The sequence below is a fragment of the Balaenoptera musculus genome, chromosome 1 (assembly GCF_009873245.2).
Source record: "Balaenoptera musculus isolate JJ_BM4_2016_0621 chromosome 1, mBalMus1.pri.v3, whole genome shotgun sequence".
Taxonomy (NCBI): Eukaryota; Metazoa; Chordata; class Mammalia; order Artiodactyla; family Balaenopteridae; genus Balaenoptera; species Balaenoptera musculus.
Window position 1 is genome coordinate 26,002,623 of NC_045785.1, and position 19,020 is coordinate 26,021,642.

The following is a 19,020-nucleotide window of genomic DNA, read 5'->3' on the forward strand; positions in this document are numbered from 1 at the left end:
GAGGACAGAATATCTGAGTAAGCTTCCAGTCTGCTCAAAGCCCCAAGAGCTTCCCATCTCACCTGGAATAAAATCTAAAGTCCTTGGCATGGTCCTAAGCACTGCCACTATCCCAACCTCCACACACTGATCTCAACTTTTCCCAAAACACTTATCTAATACACTACAGAACTGACTTGTATATTATATTCATGCCTTACTGTCCACTCCTGTAACCCCACTGCCTAGAACAGTGCTGGGCACAGAACAAATGCTTGATAAACATTTGTGCAATGAATGGATGAGGACACATGGGTTCAAGTCCAAGCCCACTCGCTTGCTGTCAAGACATTGGAAAAATCATTTAACCCCTCTGAACCTCAGTTTTCTCATCTGTGAAGTGGGGACAATTAGGATCAAACCCCCCCCCCGGAAATACAGAAAGAGCAAAATTCAAGCCCAGGAGGTCTGGATTGTTGCTGAGGCTGTGGGAAGGAGGATGCAGCCCCCATCCTGGCAGGAGAAGCTTTGATAGAGTTCAGTGACTCTGGAAAGGGGCTGTCCTGTTTGCAGGCAGGGGGCTTACACACCTCTGAACCCCCCAGGCTGGAGATGCTCCCCAGCCCTCACTTATCGCAATCCAGTACAGGCACTGGGGAGGCTGGGGAGGGAGGGAGAGGGCTTCTTGATTGGAGTGGGGGGGAATGGGAGGAGCAATTTAGATCCACGTTAAGAGGTGGAATTCATTCTGAGAGGGGTCCTGGGCACGAGACCCGGTGTGGCGGGCGGGAAAAGGGGGTGGGGCTCTCTAAGGCAGAGGCGGGGTAGGGGGCGTGCCTGCCCCCCAAGACCTCAGGGACTGGAGGAGTGGGCGCTGCCCCCTCTCTGAAGAGCTCAGTTAGTTCCGGAGTTGAGGCGCAGGTGCAGGGAGGGTACCTATCGAGCCGCCCAGGATCCGATTTCCGCCCTCGGAGTGACTTGCGGCTCCAAGCCCAGGTAGGGATGGGGGAGGCAGGCGGGCGGAGCTGTCGGGGGTTGTCCCCGGCTTAGGAAAGAGGTGTCTGGGCACTGACTAACCCCACTGTCCACCGTATTCGGGCTACCTGAGTCGAGAGGCTGAGGAGATGGGGACCTTTGCCTTCCTCCCCCGGCGGGGTGCTCCCTCGGGAGGGGGGGCCGGAGAGGTGAGGGCGTCCCCTTCCCTCTCCCGGGCAGGGGCGGGGGCGGAGCCTAATCCTTTGCTCCACGCACTATCAGGGCTCGAGGGCAGAGGGAGGAACGGGGACCCCCGCCCCAGGGGAGGGGCACCGGGCTAACGCTGCAGGGCGTCTCCCTCGCAGTCCCGCCCCCCGCCCCCCGCCCGCCCCTCCGGCCGCCTCTGCCGCCGCGCGCTGCAGCAGCGCCGCCTTCCCTGCGCAGTCGGTGTCTCCGCGTCGCTGGGTGAGTGGGGGCTGCTCGGCCGGGGCCAGGGGGTGCGAGGAAGGGGCATCCCGGAGGTAGGGGGCCACGTCCAGGGCTCCGCAACACCGCCGCTCCCGTGCCTCCCAGGAATTTTCCCTCCGGGGACTCAGGGAGTGGGGCTCCCGCCGGGAAACGCGTGGCGCTATCCAGGGTCCTGACCGCCGAGTGGCCAGCCTGGGGAGTCGCGTTCTGGTCGCCTCCGGACGCCCCCTCCAGGAAGGGCCACGCGCCTGGCGCTTCCCGAGTGCTGAAAGGATTGAGGCGGGGGCCAGGGCGAGAGCTGGGGAGAGGACTGGAGAGGGTCTCCGAGGCGGGTTTCTCAGACCGAGCTTAGGTCCTTTCCATTTTGGGGACGGGGTCTTTGCGGAGACAGCAGAATCTTCTACCACCATCGTTTCCAAGTCTTCCAACTGAGGGGGGGGGGGGACTCAGAGGGTGGCAGGGAGGAGGGGGCACTGGAAGATCTCTCCTGCCCAGCGCGTCTCTCTGCCTCCGCCCAGATGACCCAGTTCCTTGGACCTTGAGGAGGGGACTAAGGGACACATTCGGCCACCCCGGCCCCAGGCATTTCCTCAGTGCCCTCCCACACACTTGTTCAGTGGGTCCTCAGCCTGGGGCAAAAAAGGCTGATTTAGAAAGGAGGGGAACCAACTTACAGAAACATGCATGTGACACACTGCTGAGGACACACACAGGTCCCCCAAATGGCCACACAGGTACATGCCCCTCACACTGTAATGGGTGCATACCTAGTCACACGCACATATATGCACATGCACAGATATAAATTGAAATACACGGGGAGACAAATGCAAGGCAGAAGCCAGGGACACACACGCATACATGAGCACATGCACTTACACACGCTCACCCACATGTGCACATGCACACACAAGGAATAACCCCCTCACTCTGTCTCACAGCTGGGGGGGAGATTCACCTACACACATCCCTACATCCCTGTCCAGAACCGCCTGGCTGTCTCCTTTCCAATACCTTCCCCTCAGTCCTCCACAGTCTAACCTCCTGCATGAGGGGACCTTTCTGAACTAGATGAAAGGTAAGTGTTGGGGGAGGGTTGACTGGCTAGGGGTCTCCCTGGAAGAGGGGGCTGTCATAAGCCTGAGAAGGGCTGCAGCTCCCTCTCCTGGCACCTGACAGCACCCCGTAAAGAAAGAAAGATGGCAAGGGTGTCTGAGGGTCCCACGTGCAGCTGGCCATGTGAGAGGTGTAGGCATGGGAGCTGGCTTGTGATGGCATGTGTGAGACATGTGCGGTTGTGGGCTGGTGTGTCTCGATGCACAGGGTATGGGAGTTGTGCGTGCGTGGTGCTGTGTCAGTACATGTGAGTTGTGGAACAGAGGGAATGTTGTTGTGTGTGGAGGCATGGTGACCCTGGGTGGGTGTGTGCTGGTATGTGAGTGGCATGGGATCCATGTGTGGATTTGGTGAGCTGTGTAGCTTAATATGTGTCAGTATGTATTCATTTGTTTACTGTTGGCATCTGGACACATGTAAATCTTTTAAATTTATTTAACACTTAGGTAGCACTTACATGTGCAGGCATCTTTCTAAGTGCTTCATATGTATTAACTAATTTAATCCTCACAACAATAATGAGGTAGGTACTATTACCCCCACTTTACAGATGAGGCAGAGAGAGTTTAAGGAACTTGCCCAAGGTCACATAGCTGGTAAGAAGCAGAGCTGGGATTCAAACCCATGTGATCTGGCTCTGGAGCCCAGGCTAACACCTACCTTATTCTGCCTCTTGTCAAGCACACATGGTGGGAGGGAGAACAGGTCAGTGTTTGGGTTGCAGGTGTATTTTGTGTGAGCAGGTGTATGTGAGGCAGTAAGGGGGCAGTGGGTAGGAGACAGGAAGACCAGAGGGCCTTTCTGCACCTCCCTTGGCAACTCTGGGAGTTAGCCCTGTCACTTCATGGCTATGTGACCTGAAGCAGGTCACCTTACTTCCTTGAGCCTACCTTTTCATCTGTAAAATGGGCTAATTCCCAGACTTCATTTTGTGAGGGTGAAATGGTATACCCTGGGAAGGCTCAGTGGCTGGCACTGAGAAGGGCCTCAGTAAAGGTGAGCCCCCTTCTCTTCCTCTGTCTCCAGGTCTGTTCCCTGGGAAAGTAGAAGGTCTGGGGAAATGGTGTGGAGCCGACACAGTGGCAGGGTGCCTGGGTATATGTAAGCTGTGTGATCTTGGGCCAGCTCCTCTCTCTCACTGGGTCAAAAGAGAGGCTGGGGTGGCTGGTGTCTGGGGGCACTTCTGGAGTGTTGTCAAGGGGCCAGGAGGGCCTGACCACTCCTCTTTGTCCCTTGACCCCCTCGGGGACCCAGGTGGGATTTGGCTTGGTGGCCATGGGCAAGCAGAACAGCAAGCTGCGGCCCGAGATGCTGCAGGACCTGCGGGAGAATACAGAGTTCTCAGAGCTGGAGCTGCAGGAGTGGTACAAGGGCTTCCTCAAGGACTGCCCCACAGGCATCCTCAACGTGGATGAGTTCAAGAAGATCTACGCCAACTTCTTCCCCTACGGTGACGCCTCCAAGTTCGCGGAGCATGTCTTCCGCACCTTTGACACCAACAGCGATGGCACCATCGACTTCCGGGAGTTCATCATCGCGCTGAGTGTGACCTCACGGGGCCGCCTGGAGCAGAAGCTCATGTGGGCCTTCAGCATGTACGACCTGGACGGCAACGGCTATATCAGCCGTGAGGAGATGCTGGAGATCGTGCAGGTGGGCCCCTGGGCCCCGCAGAATGGCAGGCACAGGGCCCAGCAGCTTGCACCTGCCAGCCCTCTTTATCCTCTCAACAGCCCTTGTGGGTAGGCAGTGGCAGGTGCTATTCTTATGACCCATTTAAAGAAGTCTTTAATAGGAAGTAATTTCCAATTGAAAGTTGAGAAAACTTCCACATACCCTTTACCCATCTTCACCAATGAACATTTTACCACATTTGCTTTATCATCGTGTGTGTGTGTGTGTGTGTGTGTGTGTGTGTGTGTGTGTAATGTTTTCTTGTTTTGAACATGACCCTCTACCCCTGAATACATCAGGATAGATTTCCTAAGAACAAGGACATTCTCTTACATAACCCATAATATGATTATCAAAGTCAGGACATTTAACATAGAAACAATGCTATTATCTAACTTACAGACCATATTGAATTCTGCCAACTGTCTCAATAATGTTCTTTATAGCATTTTTTGCTCTGGTCTAGGATCACACATTGCATTTAGTCATCCTATCTCTTTAGGCCACTTTAATCTGTAACAGTTCCTCAGCCTTTCTTTGTCTTTCAAGACTTGACATTTCTGCAGAGTACAGGCCAGTTATGTTTCACTGATCCTCATTTACTCATGAGGAAACGGATGCTCAGAGAGGTAAAGACACTTGCCTGAGATCACACAGCCTGTGAATGGGCCACCTGGCTCTGTCGCCCACATTCCATCTGGATACCCAGCCACCTTCCAACTAATTGATTGAGAGCCCACTAAGAGCCTAGTACTGTGAGATGCTTATACCCATGAGCTCAGTGCATCCTTACAACAACCCCATAAGGCTCAGAGAGGTGAAGTGGCTTGCCCAAGGTCACACAGCATCTAAGTGGAGTCAGGTTCAACTTGGTCAACACTCAGAGCTGTCTCTTAAAAGGGGTCTGACTTTCAGTTCTGGAGTTGGCTTCAACTCTTAGGTTGCCCATCTGTAAAATGGGGATGGTGAGACTGATCTCACAGGGAGACTTAAGGACCTGATAGGAATGTCCTTTCTTAGAACAAATTTAAGTATAGTACGTTAGCTTTATCTCAAAAACCTTCCAGAGTGCCCATCCCCTCAGCAGCATTGAGGTCCATCAGGGATCTGGTCCTATTTTACCTACCAGTTCCTTGTTCACTTTTTTCCTAAGCCTTTGTTTCTTCACCTATAAAGTGAGGGTGTTAACCCCTTCTTCCAAGGCTATTGTGGGTATAAAGCAGGATAAAGACTCTAGTAGATGGCCTGGCATATAACTGGCACTCAGTAAACATTAGCGATTGTCAGTTATTATTTTCTCCTCTGCACATTCTCTGCTCCAGCCAGAATGGCCTTTTCAACATCCTTGGAATGTGCCACTTTGTACAGGCTCTTGCTCCCTTTCCTTCTTCCTCTCTGAATTCTTTCCCTTCTGGTCCCTCAGCTCTGCTGTCTGCTCCCCCTCCCAACTCATCCAGCCACTGGTGGACTCTTGACTTTGGCTTCTGGGTCTGCTCTCTCCAGCTAGAGTAGAATGGGCTGCCTTAGGATGTGGTGCTCTCCCTATGTCTATCACTAGGGAAAAGACTTAATGATTATCAATGACTCCCATGGGCCAGGCCTTAACTCTCTAGTTGATGGATAGTGGGGGGTTCTGGGGGTCCTGGTGGAAGGGTTGGGGTAGACAGGGTGGTGGAAGATCACTCAGGGATTGGGCAGCAGCAGGATACCAACTAATCTGTATGGATATTCATGTTTTACCACTTAGTGTGGTTGCCTGGTGTATACTGGTAAATGTCAGCCTTGCTGGAAGCTCCAAACCCAGGGCATTGGTCAAGCCAGTACCATTCTTTGGGCATCCTTGGGACCCCTTCCTGGCTGGCCTCTGCTATCTAGGCCCTGGGTTCCTTTACAGCAACCCAGCGGCTCCAGACGACTGGTGCAGACAGAACTCTGCAAACCCTAGTGACCGATTAATTACAAGTCGGCTCCATTGAAACAATGAGTGAGCAGTAATTCCAGACAATTAATTAGGAGGCCCAGGAGAAGGGCTGTCACAGGGGAGCAGTCACTCTCTAAGTCACTTGCTCAGTCCTTCTCAGGACGGAGCCCTGTGCCAGGTGGTGGGCACACTGGAAGGGAAGAGACCTCACCTCAGCCTCGTGGAGCTCCTACTCTGCTGGGAGAGACAAGTGTGCAGGCCACACTGACCAGCTCGGTGACAGGGGTGTAAAGGTGACATCTGGGAGTCCAGGGGACTGAAGGGCAGGGAAGACCTGAGGCTGTGGTGGTTGAGTAATGGTTATACTATGATTATGTTTACTGACCACTTACTCTAGCCAGCTATACACAGTATCTCATTTAATACTCTAGACAGTCCAAATGAGGGAGATATGATTACCCCATTTTACAGATGAGGAAACTGAGGTTAAGTACTTGTCCAAGGCTACAGAACAAGTGATTAGGGGAACCAGGCCACCTTACTTCATATACCCTGCTTTGAGGGGTCATTAGCACTCCACAAGCATCTATCCAGTGGCTAAGAGGGAGCAATTTCTAATCTGGTGTCTGCCATCAATTTCCTTTCTGAGCCTCAATTTATTATCTGGAAAATGGGGATCTCAATACCTGCTTTTCAGGGCTATTGCAAGGGTGAGAATAATGTATGTAAAGGACCTTGCACATAGTGAGTGTCTGTAAATGGTAGTTAGTATTATTGTTCCAGGCAGAGGCTGTAAACTCTGGGAGACCTGAAAGGCGCAGGGGTATTTGGTTATGACAGAATCACCTACTAGGGGAGGCCTGATGGTGGAGAGGTCAGCAGGGACCAGAGTGTGAAATGCCTTGAATGCCAAGGGCCAAATGTTTGGACCTGATAACAGAGGGCAGTGGGAGGTGCCAGTGGCTTTTAAACAGTGGAGTCCCTGTCAGATGCCAGGCACTGTGCTAAATTCTGTGGATCTGGGCACTAGCTAGATGTCCATGGTCCTTATCTGTATGCTGGGGCTGAGGAGCAATCCTACAAAGGCATAATTACTTCTGAGAGTTGTCCCCAAAGGAGGCTCTGGGGCAGCGTATGGGCCCTGACCCAGCCTGGATCAGAGAAGGCCTCCCTAAGAATGCTCCATGTAAGCTGAGCACCAAGGAGGAGTGGGAGGCAGCAGAAGGAGCGTGGGGCAGCATCCAGAAGGAGCTGGGTGCACGGCAGGCCCGGAGGGAGGCCTGTGTATGTTGGGAACGAGGGGGCGGCCCCTGGGCTGGGGACGTGGTGGTGGAGATCTGTGTTTGTAAAGAGGTCTCAGAGGCAGCGTTGGGGACAGACCCTAGAGAGGCCGGAAGAGACCACTGCGGAGGCCAAAGCCGGATCTGAGGCTAGGGAAGTTTATGGGATGGGAGAAGGAAGGCTTCTTGGAGGAGGTGTCAGTAGCAAAAAGCTGGCAGATTGAGGCGACGGGTCTGGTCCTTGAGCTCCGGGGCGCCGGGACCCAGCCCACAGGCCAAGTTCTTTGTGCTCTGTGTAGGCTTAGCGCAAAAACCCTCCTTCGTGTCGCCTCCGAAGCTCCTGCATCTGGCGGCAGCCGTCCTCGGCCCAGCACAGCCGAGGCTGTCCCCGCCCCGGGCAGGTACTCACGTGCGTTTATTTGCATAATATCCCCCGCGCCCTGTGGACCCAGCTGCCTCCCGCCCTCCAGCTCTCAGGGCGGCTCTACGCCCCCTGCCGGCCACAGTGGCATCGCAGCCCAGTGTCATCCCCTTCGCCCAGCGCCCCCTGTCGGCCATCGAGGGCGGGCCGCCCGGAGCCCCGAAGTTTCTGAGAAGCAACTCTTTCAACCTGGGACTTAACTGGGAACCTGGGGCGTCCGGCACAAGCTCCTTGGCCGGGCGTTCCAGGCTCTTCTCCATCTGGGCCCCGATGTCCTCCAACATCTCTCCTGACCCCCTGCATTCAGCCATCCCCAAATTCTCGGCGTCCACTCAGGGCTGCCCGCTTTGGGGCCTTTGTACATGCAGATCCCTCTGCCAGCAATTCCTTTCCCACCGAGCGCTCCAAGGGAACTTGTTCAGGGCTCTCTCCAATAGCCCCCTCTTCTGGAAACCTTCTCAGTCACTCCTTCCAGAACTTCCCAGTTCCCCCATTCCTCCGTCACCCGCTCTCCTCCTCACCTTGGCGGGAGCGGCAATCGTCAGCGCACCTGGGGGCGTTTTTGGAAAGTTGGGGGTGGAGGGATCAGGCAGGCTCCCCCTCACTCCCTCCCCACCCGCACCCCAGGCCATTTACAAGATGGTTTCGTCCGTGATGAAGATGCCGGAGGACGAGTCGACCCCGGAAAAGAGGACTGAGAAGATCTTCCGCCAAATGGACACAAACAACGACGGTGAGGAGGCAGGGGCGGGGCGGGGCGGGAGCCACTCCCCCTTCCTCTCCCGCGGCTCGGCTCTGCAGCCCCTCGCTTTGCTGCTGCCTTCTCCTCCGTCACTGTTCCCCTCACCCCGCAGGCAAGCTGTCCTTGGAGGAGTTCATCCGCGGGGCCAAAAGCGACCCGTCCATCGTGCGTCTGCTGCAGTGCGACCCCAGCAGCGCCTCCCAGTTCTGAGCGAGGAGCCAGGTTTCCCCTCCCTGCCTTCACTGGCCCTCTCCCGGCTCTCAGCTTCCTCGCCCTTGTGTCTGTCCAGGCTGGGGGTCAGATTGCCACCCCCAGGGTCTGCACTCTGAGGGGCCTATGGAGAAAGGAACCCTGCAGCCCCCCCAAGGCCCAAGCCCGCAAGTGGTTAGCACCCCCCATCCGGGAGGCAATATCTCCCTTTGGCAATGATAGAGACACAGGCTGTGGCTTGGTCTGCCCCTCAGAGTCAGCCCTCCCTTACCTAGCTATCAGAACTTCAGCCATTCCCCCTCCCCCACCCCCGCACACACCCAGCCACGAGGCCAGACTTCCCTCCGCCAACCACGGGGCAAGCTTCCCTGCCTCCACCCCAACCCTTGTAGATCTCAGCCTTGGTGGAGTTGGGAATCATGCCTGTCTTTTTATTTTGAGCGGAGAGAAGGATTCCAGAGGTTTGGGGGCTTGAGGAGAAACCTTCCTTGAGCCATCCTTCCCTGCAGGAGGGCCTCAACCTTGCCTGCTCCTGCCCTTGTTGGCCCGGAGGCCATGATGCAAAAGGAAAACCTCCTGCTTCCAGCCCCCCAGCTGTGAGTCCCATGAACCCCTGCCTGCGTTTCAGCATTTTGATGAACACAGACCCACTGACCCCTCTGTGTGTCTTGTCTCTCTCAGATACACACACAGGCCCACAGACAGATGGGCAGACACACCTAGAGCGCCACCCACAGTGTCCTGTGTGGGAGAGCAGCACAGGCCCCCGGCCGAGTCCCCTCCCCCGCTGCATGCATCCACGTGGAGCATCTCTGTTCTTTTTAATATCTTCAGAATAAAGTCTCGTTTCAGTGCAGTGGGCTGGGTGGCTGGAGGAGAGGGGTGAAAGACCCCCCCCACCCAGGTCCTGGAGTGGCAGTGAGCCCTCCTGGCTGGCTGCAGGAATCCTGGCCTGATCCCAGTGCAGACTTGGCTGGAGGGCCGCAGTGGCCACAGGGCTTGGGTGAGGCAACAGCTGTCAAAGGGTCATCAGCCCAGAGCTAGTGCAGCTCGGCAGGTCATGGTCCTCCATAGGCTCTGGGCTCTCCCGCATCTGTGGAGACGTCAGAGGCTGCCAGGCCCACTGGGTCTGGGTCTCCTCCTCTAGGACATCCAGAAAGTGGGAGGAGTGGGGGGGGCGGGAGGATTTTTGGATGAAAGGACATCATTACTCTCCACTATGCAGGAGTCAGGCCATACCCTTGGAGTGCCCCCAATTCCAGCCCAGATACCTCTCCCCCTCCCCAAGACTCATCCTGGGCCTTAGGAGAGCCAAGTGTCAGCTGTATGACTTAGCTGGGAGATCTGAGTTCTCTGAGCCTCCAAGTCTCTCCTTTTGGTCCTGGGGAGAAAACTATTGCCCCAGTTTTCAAGGTGGGGGCCCTTTACAGAGGGGTGGGGACAGATCAGACTGAGCTCCCCAGCAGGGGCTCCCAGGAAGTATGAAGTCAGGGCTTGGGGGGGGATGGCAGGCCTTACCATGTGATGGCTGCTTTTCCCCAACCAGGGCCTCAGTTCCAGCAACTGGTGGGTGATCTGGGCACTGCGGACAGCAAACACACTCTCTGCCACGCAGAACAGTAACGAGATGCCCCAGAGACACAGGCTGGAGCTCTGTAGGGGGACAGGGGGCAGTGATGGCTACCTGGGGTTGAGGAGTGGAGGGCAGGACTCCAAGAACCCTTCCCACCTCTGATGAGCACCTCGCTGCCCTCCCACCCCATCCCAGGCCCAAGCACTTACGTAAATGCGAGTGGGGTCGAAGGGACAGTCGGGCGCCAGTGCCAGTAGTTCGGGGCCCCCAAAAGTACAGGCAGCCAGCAGTGCCCGGCCCTGGGTGGCAAAGGTCACAGCAATCGAGGCCAAGAGGCCGAGAGCACAGGTCAGAGAGAGAAGGGCACAGGCCACGCTCGAGCTAAACACTGTCCAGCGCTGGATGGAGGAGGCCACTGGTCAGTGGACATCAGGCTCGGCCCCATGGGCAGCTCTGGCCCCCATGGGGCCAGCCTCACCCCCTCCAAGCAGGCCAGGCCCTTGGTGGCTGCTGCCCCTACCCGTACAGCCCCATCCCAGGAGGTACCACATACCAGAGGGATGCTGGGGAGGTAGCGTGATAACACGATGACTGCAATGCCTGAGGTGATGACCTGCGGAGGAGGCTCAAGTCAGCTCTGACCCCCTGCTGGAGGAGAGTGGGCAGGGGGTCAGGGCCACTCTCCAGCAAAGATTCCACCAACACCAACTCTAGCCCTCCACACCCGCACCCCCTGCTTAGCTTTGGTTTCATTACCTCCATCTGCCTGGGGACACTGCCTCTTCATGGTCCAGCCCTGAAGTGACGTTTCTAAAACACAGTCACTCCCTGCCTACAACCTTCCATGACTCCCCACTGCCTACAGCTGCATTTCTCAAGCAGGGACCTGTGTATCCCAGGGCCACGGAGCCATGTCACAGGATATATATGACATGTTTCCCTGGAGTGGAAAAGATTTTGGAAGAAACTCAGTAACTCAACTGGCAAGGAACTAAAAACAAAATTGTTATTTTAAAATAAACCAGGATACTTTATGGAGTAGAATTCAAAATCCCTAGGAGTATTTTTAACTATCCCAGGCTCTCAGTGACCTGGCCCCTGTCCCATCAGTATCTCAACTCCACCCTAGGCCAGGCTCTTTCCTCATCGCCCTGGATATGGACACCCACACAGAGCCTACTCTTGGTGCCACCTACACAGCGCTTTCTCAGGAACGCCCTTCCTGCTCCTCTTTACCTGCTTGGGTTCTCCCTCCTGCAGGCCTCCCTAACCACCCCTAGCCCCAAGACGCGGGCCCACCTCACTGTTAAGCCCACCAGCTGCCCTCTGGATCTTCTGGGTTCCACTCAGCTGGGCTCCCTCCTTCAGTTCCCTCACTTTATCAGGCAAGGGCTGGACCCGCGGGAGGCAGGTGAGATGAGAGGGGGCCCAGCAATGTCTGTAATTCACTGTGCAGCCACTAGTAAGTGCCTCAAACTCTGGGCTAAGCCTGCTCAGCAGGAATGAGCTCAGGGAAAGGACACTGGCTTTGGTGTAAGCCACAGATTGTTTTACATCCAGGTTGGCTTCTTTGTATCAGCAAGAGGTTGGGTGAATCCCTGAGTCAGTTTCCCCCTCTGTAAAGTGGGGAAAATAATGGCCCCGTGTTGCAGGGAGCTGTGGGGATTAACTGAGGAAATAAGAGCACAGCTGAAGTGGTCCAGCCCAGAGCCCATCTGTGGTGGCCCTCCTAACCCCGAGCTCACTGCCTTGCCTGCCTTCCTCACAAGGTTGGTGAGACGAATAAACAACAATAATAGTAACCCCAAGGGACACTGCACATATCTGTACAGCCTAGCTCTGTCCCACTGACTGAGGCTCTCCTACTTGCCGGGGCCTGTGATCCTTGCTTTAGGGCCAGCAGGCTGTCTGAGCTTCATTTTGCAGGGGAGGGAACAGGCTTAGACAGAGAAAGAAATCCCTCAGCCAGGAGGTGGCAGGGGTGGAACTCAGACACTGATGTGCAGATGTTCCCCAAAGGCTGTAGCCACCTCTGCTGACAGTTGGGAAAGGGCTTTACGAACTTGAGAATACCAGGCCCCTTCATTCATGTATTCATCAAACAGGTACTGACATCCAGTCATAACCATGTCTACCATTTATTGAGCACTTACAGTCCAGGCCTAATGCTAAGCTCCTGCCAGATTAGTTTTTTGTGTCTCCAGAGCAGACCTTATCCATTCCCACCTCCACACCTTTGCATTTGCCATTCTCCGTACTTGAAAGCCATCCCAGCTTCCTCTCCTACCTGCTGGCCCCAGCAGGCTTCATACCCAGGTTATGGTAATTGCAGCCTATCTTTGAACTCCTATTCATCCATCAATACCCACCTCAGGGGCCTCCACCTCTGTGAACCCTCCCAAGCTGAGCTGATGCTCCTTCCTTCTGGCCAACAGTGCCTTGACTATTTCCCTATTGTAATAATAATCCAAGCTCACAGTAGTGAGTGTTAACCATGTGCTAGGCACTGTGCTCAGCACTTTATGTGGATGATCTCATTCAATACTCATCAGGACCCTCTCAGATGGACACTGTTACCATCCCCATTTTATAGCTGAGGAAGTTGAGGCAAAGAGAGGTTGGGTGACTGGTGCCGTTGGTAAGTGGTGGAACAGGGGTTAGTACTTGGGGCTGTCTGCCTGCCCACCCCAGGCTGTGGGTGGGGACTCATCGAAGACCCTTCCAGCCCCCTCCAGCCCCCTCCTGCCAGTCACCCTCCCAGCCTGGCCATACCACGATGGCGGAAGTGACAGAGAGGATGTTGACCACACAGTACTGCAGAGCCACAGCATCATGGGGGGCTGCCACATAGCGCAACACCGTGCCGTGGAGGAGGGCGGCTGCGATGAAGCTCACGTGGCCCAGCACCACCAGCACCAGCCCCGTCTTCATCAGCATCTTCCGGAAGTCACCCACACTCAGGCTACCTGTGAGGGACAGCCATGTCAGGGCCATGGGTAGGGCTCATCCTGCTGGGCAGAGGAGAAAACTGAGGCCCCTGCAGGAGTGATGGACATTGGGTTCTAAATCTATTTCTGGATGACTCAAGGCCAGTAACTTGTCTTCTCTGCGCCTCAGTTTCCTCATCAGGAAAAGGGGTTCACAGTGCTTTCATGAGAGTCCTTGGATCTCTAAGGTTGGAAAAGCATACAGCTGGTACTTAATAAAGGGTAGTAGTCCTTGTTAGTGTTCAAGGTCATGCGTGGCACAGTCCAGATTTGAACCCAGGTCTCTAGCTCTAGACCCATGATCCTTCCACTAAGCTTTGCATCCACTGATACTTTTCATCCATACATTTGTTACATCAATGTTCACTGAGTGCCTGCTCCATGCCAGGCCCTGAGGTACCACAGAGAGCTTGATGGTCACTGCCCAGGCCCCAAGGAGCCCCTAGTTCACCGGGCAGGGATCAGGTTCTATTCAGGATTCAGTTTGGTGTAAAGGGCCTGGCACACAGTAGATACTCAACTCACAATTGCTGAACTGACTCCAGCAAAATACTCAAACTTCCGAGTCTTCATTTCCCCATCTGTAAAATGGGAAGAATAACCCTTGTTTCCCAGTGGGGAAGGAGGGTCCCATGAGGAGATGGATGGGAAAGTGGGGCATACCCGGGGGGTGCTGGGAAAGCGAGCTCTTGGTGCAGGGGCACTAGGCAGGGACGTGAGCCAGGGACTCATACGCAAATCCTCTCTGAGTGTCCAAGGGGCTACTCGGCCCCTATCTGCACACTCCCAGGATCAGGAGCCCTCCTTCCGGCTGTTCCAGATCTGCTCTTTGGAATGTCCCCTTTGGGTCCTGGCTCTGCACCATGCTGGCCCCTTAGGCTCACCAGCCCCCTCACTCTAGCCAGCTCTGTGAGACTGGAAGGCTGGCCTGGCCCCTAGAACTAAACAGCCTCCCCTTCTTCCTTTAGCTGCTCGTTGTGGGACCTGTGAGTCCCTTCCTAGACCTCAGTGTCCCCATCTGTGGCAGCAAGGATTGGGTCATACTTCATATATGAGAGTTTTGCAGCCAGAGAGAAAGAGAGAGAGAAAGGAAGGAATCCCTAGAGTGGATGTCCCTGGGGGCGCTGCGCTCAGAGGAAGCCCCCGGGAGCAGAGAGGGCTGGGGCTACTCAGTCACAGACCCTCTGTGCGACTTTGCACCAGCCTCTCTCCTTCTTGGGCCCCAGCTTCCCCATATGTAAAATGGGAAGGGGTTGGTCTAGCCGGTCTCTGAGATCCTTGGAGCCTTCAGGACCCTCTGGAGCTGTACCAGATCGAGGAGAAACAGAGGGCAGACGATGGGCTGGACAGGCACCGTGGGACTGGATGGCATCATGAAGATTAACTGCTGGCCAAACAGGAAAGGGCATGGCAGCTTTGTCCCAGGGGCCTAACCCACTTCACCCCATCCACCCACCTACCTGGCCACCCAGACACCACACCCGGCTCAGGGCTGGGCTCATGAACAACAGCATCCCAGGACCAAGACTTGGTCAAACTGGAGGTACAGTGCCAGCGTGGGGCTGTGCCTGGAGCACTGGACAGAGTCTCAGGGCAGTCCCTGGCTCAGGATGGTTCTAGGAGGTGGTGCTCCCTCGCCACTTTACAGATGAGGAAACCGAGGCTCACAAGTTCTCTTGGCTAGAGAGTAGGGACTCCCCAGGTCTGTCTGATGCCCAAGAGCAGCATCATTGCGTCCAGGGAGTGAGGGGAGGGGACACATTAGTCCCACTCCTCTGTCTGGATCGTGTTTGCCAATGGCCCTTCTCACCTGGCCCGGTTTGGGGGAGTGGAGGGTATGGGAGCTGGAGCCCTTTGGGAGGCTGAGGAAGCCAAGGGCAGGCAGCCTCTGGTTCAGAACTCCCGGGCTCTGAATCCCCTCCCTGTGCTCTCCCTTCTGGGGGCAGTGGGGGTTGGCTGCTCTCCTCCCACCTGGGGGTCCCTCCTCCGCAAGAAAGGAGGGTGGGGGGGCAGTGGGGGCGAGCGAGAGGCCGTGGTGCTACCCCACATCGGAAGATACCAGAAGCCCTCCTCTCGCCAGCTCAGTGCTGAGGAAACTGAGGCCCAGAGCAGAAAGTGACCTGCACAGAAGGCGGCCTGGACCCCGGGGTTCCGGGCGCCCACGACAGTGCTCCGCCCCTGCCAGAGGATCTGGGGCGGGTTCGGGCCTCCCGGGCCGTCCCCCCGCGGCTCACCCAGGCGCAGACACATCTCGGCTCCCGAGCTGGGTCTCCGCGGCGGCTTCAGCGGGGCTCCAGACGCTGCGGGCGGCCGGGCGGCCCCACTCCCATACTGGTCCGCAGCCGCCGAGCGCCCAGCAGAGCCCGCGCCGCGCCCACTTCCCGCCTCGAGCCCGGAGCACCCGGCGCCCGGCCGGCCTCCCTTCCCGTCACCCCCTGGGCGGCCCGGCCCCGGGAGGGCCCCGGCGGCTCGTTTGCATCCCGGGCCCGTCCGACCGGCTGGGCAGCCCTTCCTGGCCCTCCCGGCTGAGTCACAGCGCTGGCCCCACCCACCCGCCTCGATGCCGGCCGGCACCCGGCCAGCAACCCCCCGCAGCCCACCCCGCTCCAGTGATGCCCATTTTACAGATAGAAACTGAGGCCTAGAGGAGCTGCGATCGTCCGGGCTAGGGAGTGAGATGGGGGCCTGATGCGTGGTTGTCACGACCTGGTGGGCAGCTGGACAGGAAAGCCCCGAGGTGAGGGCTGGGAATCCACTTCTTTCTAGAGGATGGGGAAGTGCAACAGTGGGTGGTGAAAGAGCACTACCTAGGGAGCCAGGCTCTGTCCTTGACCTGCGCCGTGACCTCAGGTTTCCTCCCTGCCGTGGCCTGGGGGTCTTCGGCCGCATGCTGAGCAAGGTGCTTTACTTGTTGGGGTGGAGATGGGGGGGGTCTCTGTTCCCTTCTCAGAAAATCAGGGATAATAATTCCTGTCCCCTAAAGTCATGGTGAGATACAAAAATGAGGTAAGAAAACGCTTTGAAAACCCTCTAAAGTATCTTTGCAAAGTGCAGACTTCGCAGGAGCACCTAACAAGAGCGTTACTATTCCTGGCTATTGGTTACTGTGCCCCTTCAATGTGCCAGAATGACCCTTTGTTTCATCCTCAACATGTAGAAATGGACTCACACAAGAGTGTCCAGCGGAAGAGGTGGAGTAGGGGTCTCAGTGCCCTTTCTCTAATGTGGCCGTGCTGTGGCTGCCAGCCTGGGCTCTTGGCCCTCAGGCAGGCCTCTGGGAGGCACTTCCGTGGTATCTGGGCAGCATCAATTCACAGTCTGCACCCCCTACCCCACTGGTCAGTGGCCTTGAGGGTAGGGGCTGGCTTGATGCATCTAACACCAGCTGTCCACTGAATGCGTGTGCCTTGTGTGTGGGGCACACAACTTACTGATGACCAAGTCCACCTCCCAAGGGCTGCCCTGGAGAGCACGTGTGGTCACTGCAAAGCCAATGTCAAATCTCATGCATGTGCGTGCATATGGCTTCTCTATCAGTGTCAGGCTGTCCCCTTGACACTGACCCCAACTGGGGCAGTCTGGAATTAGGCTGGGGACCCAGACCTTTTAAATGTCTTTGCTTTCAGATGAATAAATGAGGGTTCTCTCTTTCTATCTTTAGAACAATACTGAGAGTTAAAGATTATTACCCCATTTTACAGATGAGAAAATTGAGGCCCAGAAAGGTAAAGAGGCTTTTCAAAGAGTACACAGCATGTATCATTGGTAGAGCTGAGACTTGAATCCAGATCTGTTTAACTGTGAAGGCTGCTCCTGAGTGTGGTGGGGGACAGGGGAGCCATAGTGTCCAGGGAGTGGGCCTACTCTCTGGGGCCTCTGAGGAGGGAACGGCCCACCTGTTTCTCTTCTGACACAGTTTCCCAGCCATGGCCCAGCCTTAGCGCCCTGAAGTTATTGCCATTTCTCTTTGCTTATTGCCAAGTGGCCAAAGTCCATTCGTCTGAGTTGTCCAGTGTCCCTTGCCTGCGCCTCACCCTTTTGCACACTGGCTAGGGTTCTGGGGTTCTGGAAAGAACCCCAGGCTACAGCACTAGCCCCTTGTGCTCCACCAACTCACTGTGACACCCTGGCAGCTCACAGCCCTTCCCCAGATCTCAGTTTCCCCATTTGTCAAATGGAGATAGTGATTGCCTTCCCAGATTTCTGAGCGATAAAAAGACTTGATATGAGACTTGGTTGAAACCTAGCCAGAGAAATACAAATAGAAATTCTCTCTCTTCCTGGAACACTTAACAGCCAGGTGTGGTTCAGTACACTTCAATTGGACTCTGGGTCTTCCGAGGGCATGGCCTCCCCGCCAGGCTGCTCAGCTGGGAAGGGGGTTCAGGCTTCCAGTCCCTGTGCAAGTCCTCTTCACCTGAGAAAGGCTTTTTCCTCCCTGATTATTAGAATACTTCCTCCCTCTAAGTAGAACAATCACACACGGACCCTACCATATTCAATTTTGTGTCTTTCCATACACATACATAAAACAAAAAGCCAAGTGATCATGCTGAGAGGAGGAGGGGGTTGAAGGGGACTTAGGCATATTTACAATGACAAATTCTACATGGTGTGAATGGGGAGTTTGTTATTCTTTGTATATTTTCTATCTTTTACATTTCTTTTCTTTTTTTTTAAAAAAAAAGCTTATTGTAGAAAACAGAGGAAAAAAACAGCAAAGTATAGAGAAGAAATCAGAACTACTCATAATCCTCCCTATCCCCACGGATAATCAGCATTCACATTTTGGAGGGTTTTTTCCTATGTGCGTATGTAATTTTCTCCTTCTCTGAGACTCTTGACTCCCGGCTTTACTCTGCCACCCCTTCTCATCACCTTGATCTGTTGCCCTCTCTGCCATCCCCTTCCATCTATCAAGGACTTGGGTTTCCAGATTTCGGTGAGGCAGTCATTCCAAATTGCCCTGCTCATCCACGTGAAGGACCCTCCAATACTCTTCCTTGACCTCCTCAGTGACCTTCATCATGACCCCAGCCATCCTCTCCAGGTTCATGCCTTGAACGGTCCCCTCTGAAATCCCAGCCTTGAGCACCCCACAAAGACTTCTCTTGCACCATGCTGGTCTTTTGACTCCCATGGCCTCATCCTCTGACTTCCCAGAGGCCACCAGCCCATTCTCCTTTCTTCTGTTCAGTTACCCCCTCCTGGCTTCTTTACCACCAAGCCTGCATCACAAGGTTGAGCATCTGAAGGCCAGCTCACTTGTCCAGGTGAGAAATGAGAAATGTAGGGGACTTGGACCAGGATGGTGGCTATGAAGATGGAAAGAAGAAGGGAGATTTGAGATATGTGATTAGTATGCATGTTAAAATTTGGAAAGCACTGTTCTAAATCCACTCACCTTGCTCCTTCTCCCAGTCACTCCTCCAGCTCCACATGGACCACACTTCATCCCTCATCCTCTTCCTTTCTGCCAAGTCTTTCCCGTCGCCTATAAACATACCCAAGTCTCTTCTATCCTAAAAAAACACACCTTCCCTTGGCTCCCTTTACATTTCTACTTACTGCTTTTGTACTTCCTTTCCCTTCCCCTCCAAACTTCTGAAATGAATTATCTTTACATGCTGTTTCCATCTTCTCAACTACCACCTCCTCCACACTCCACAGCAGT

General features: G+C 55.1%; 2 protein-coding genes across 13 annotated transcripts; one reads left to right on the forward strand and one right to left on the reverse strand.

The window, feature by feature from the left end:
• The first annotated feature begins 795 nt into the window (after window positions 1-795).
• On the forward strand, window positions 796-8,800 carry HPCA (hippocalcin). 3 transcript variants are annotated; one of them, XM_036828089.1, is made up of 4 exons: window positions 796-975; window positions 3,793-4,191; window positions 8,462-8,567; window positions 8,689-8,786. In XM_036828089.1, exons 2-4 carry the CDS (start codon window positions 3,814-3,816, stop codon window positions 8,784-8,786), a joined length of 582 nt encoding a protein of 193 aa, XP_036683984.1. In that variant the 5' UTR covers window positions 796-975; window positions 3,793-3,813. The 3 variants fall into 3 exon arrangements, with proteins under 3 accessions (XP_036683984.1, XP_036683978.1, XP_036683993.1); XM_036828083.1 differs by lacking the exon at window positions 796-975 and adding an exon at window positions 1,081-1,163 and having other exon boundaries at window positions 8,689-8,800; XM_036828098.1 differs by lacking the exon at window positions 796-975 and adding an exon at window positions 1,340-1,419.
• Window positions 8,801-9,745: 945 nt separating this feature from the next.
• Window positions 9,746-15,782, reverse strand: TMEM54 (transmembrane protein 54). Of its 10 annotated transcripts, none has more exons than XM_036828021.1 (7): window positions 15,581-15,772; window positions 14,656-14,730; window positions 13,132-13,325; window positions 10,913-10,972; window positions 10,569-10,757; window positions 10,305-10,439; window positions 9,746-9,879 (listed from the first exon to the last, which is right to left on the reverse strand). In XM_036828021.1, the coding sequence occupies exons 1-7, from the start codon at window positions 15,594-15,596 to the stop codon at window positions 9,805-9,807; spliced, it is 744 nt and encodes a 247-aa protein (XP_036683916.1). In that variant the 5' UTR covers window positions 15,597-15,772; the 3' UTR covers window positions 9,746-9,804. The 10 variants fall into 10 exon arrangements, with proteins under 10 accessions (XP_036683916.1, XP_036683968.1, XP_036683906.1 ...); XM_036828011.1 differs by having other exon boundaries at window positions 9,775-9,927; window positions 15,581-15,773; XM_036828031.1 differs by lacking the exon at window positions 14,656-14,730 and adding an exon at window positions 13,872-13,927 and having other exon boundaries at window positions 9,775-9,927; window positions 13,132-13,367; window positions 15,581-15,771.
• Window positions 15,783-19,020: the final 3,238 nt, after the last annotated feature.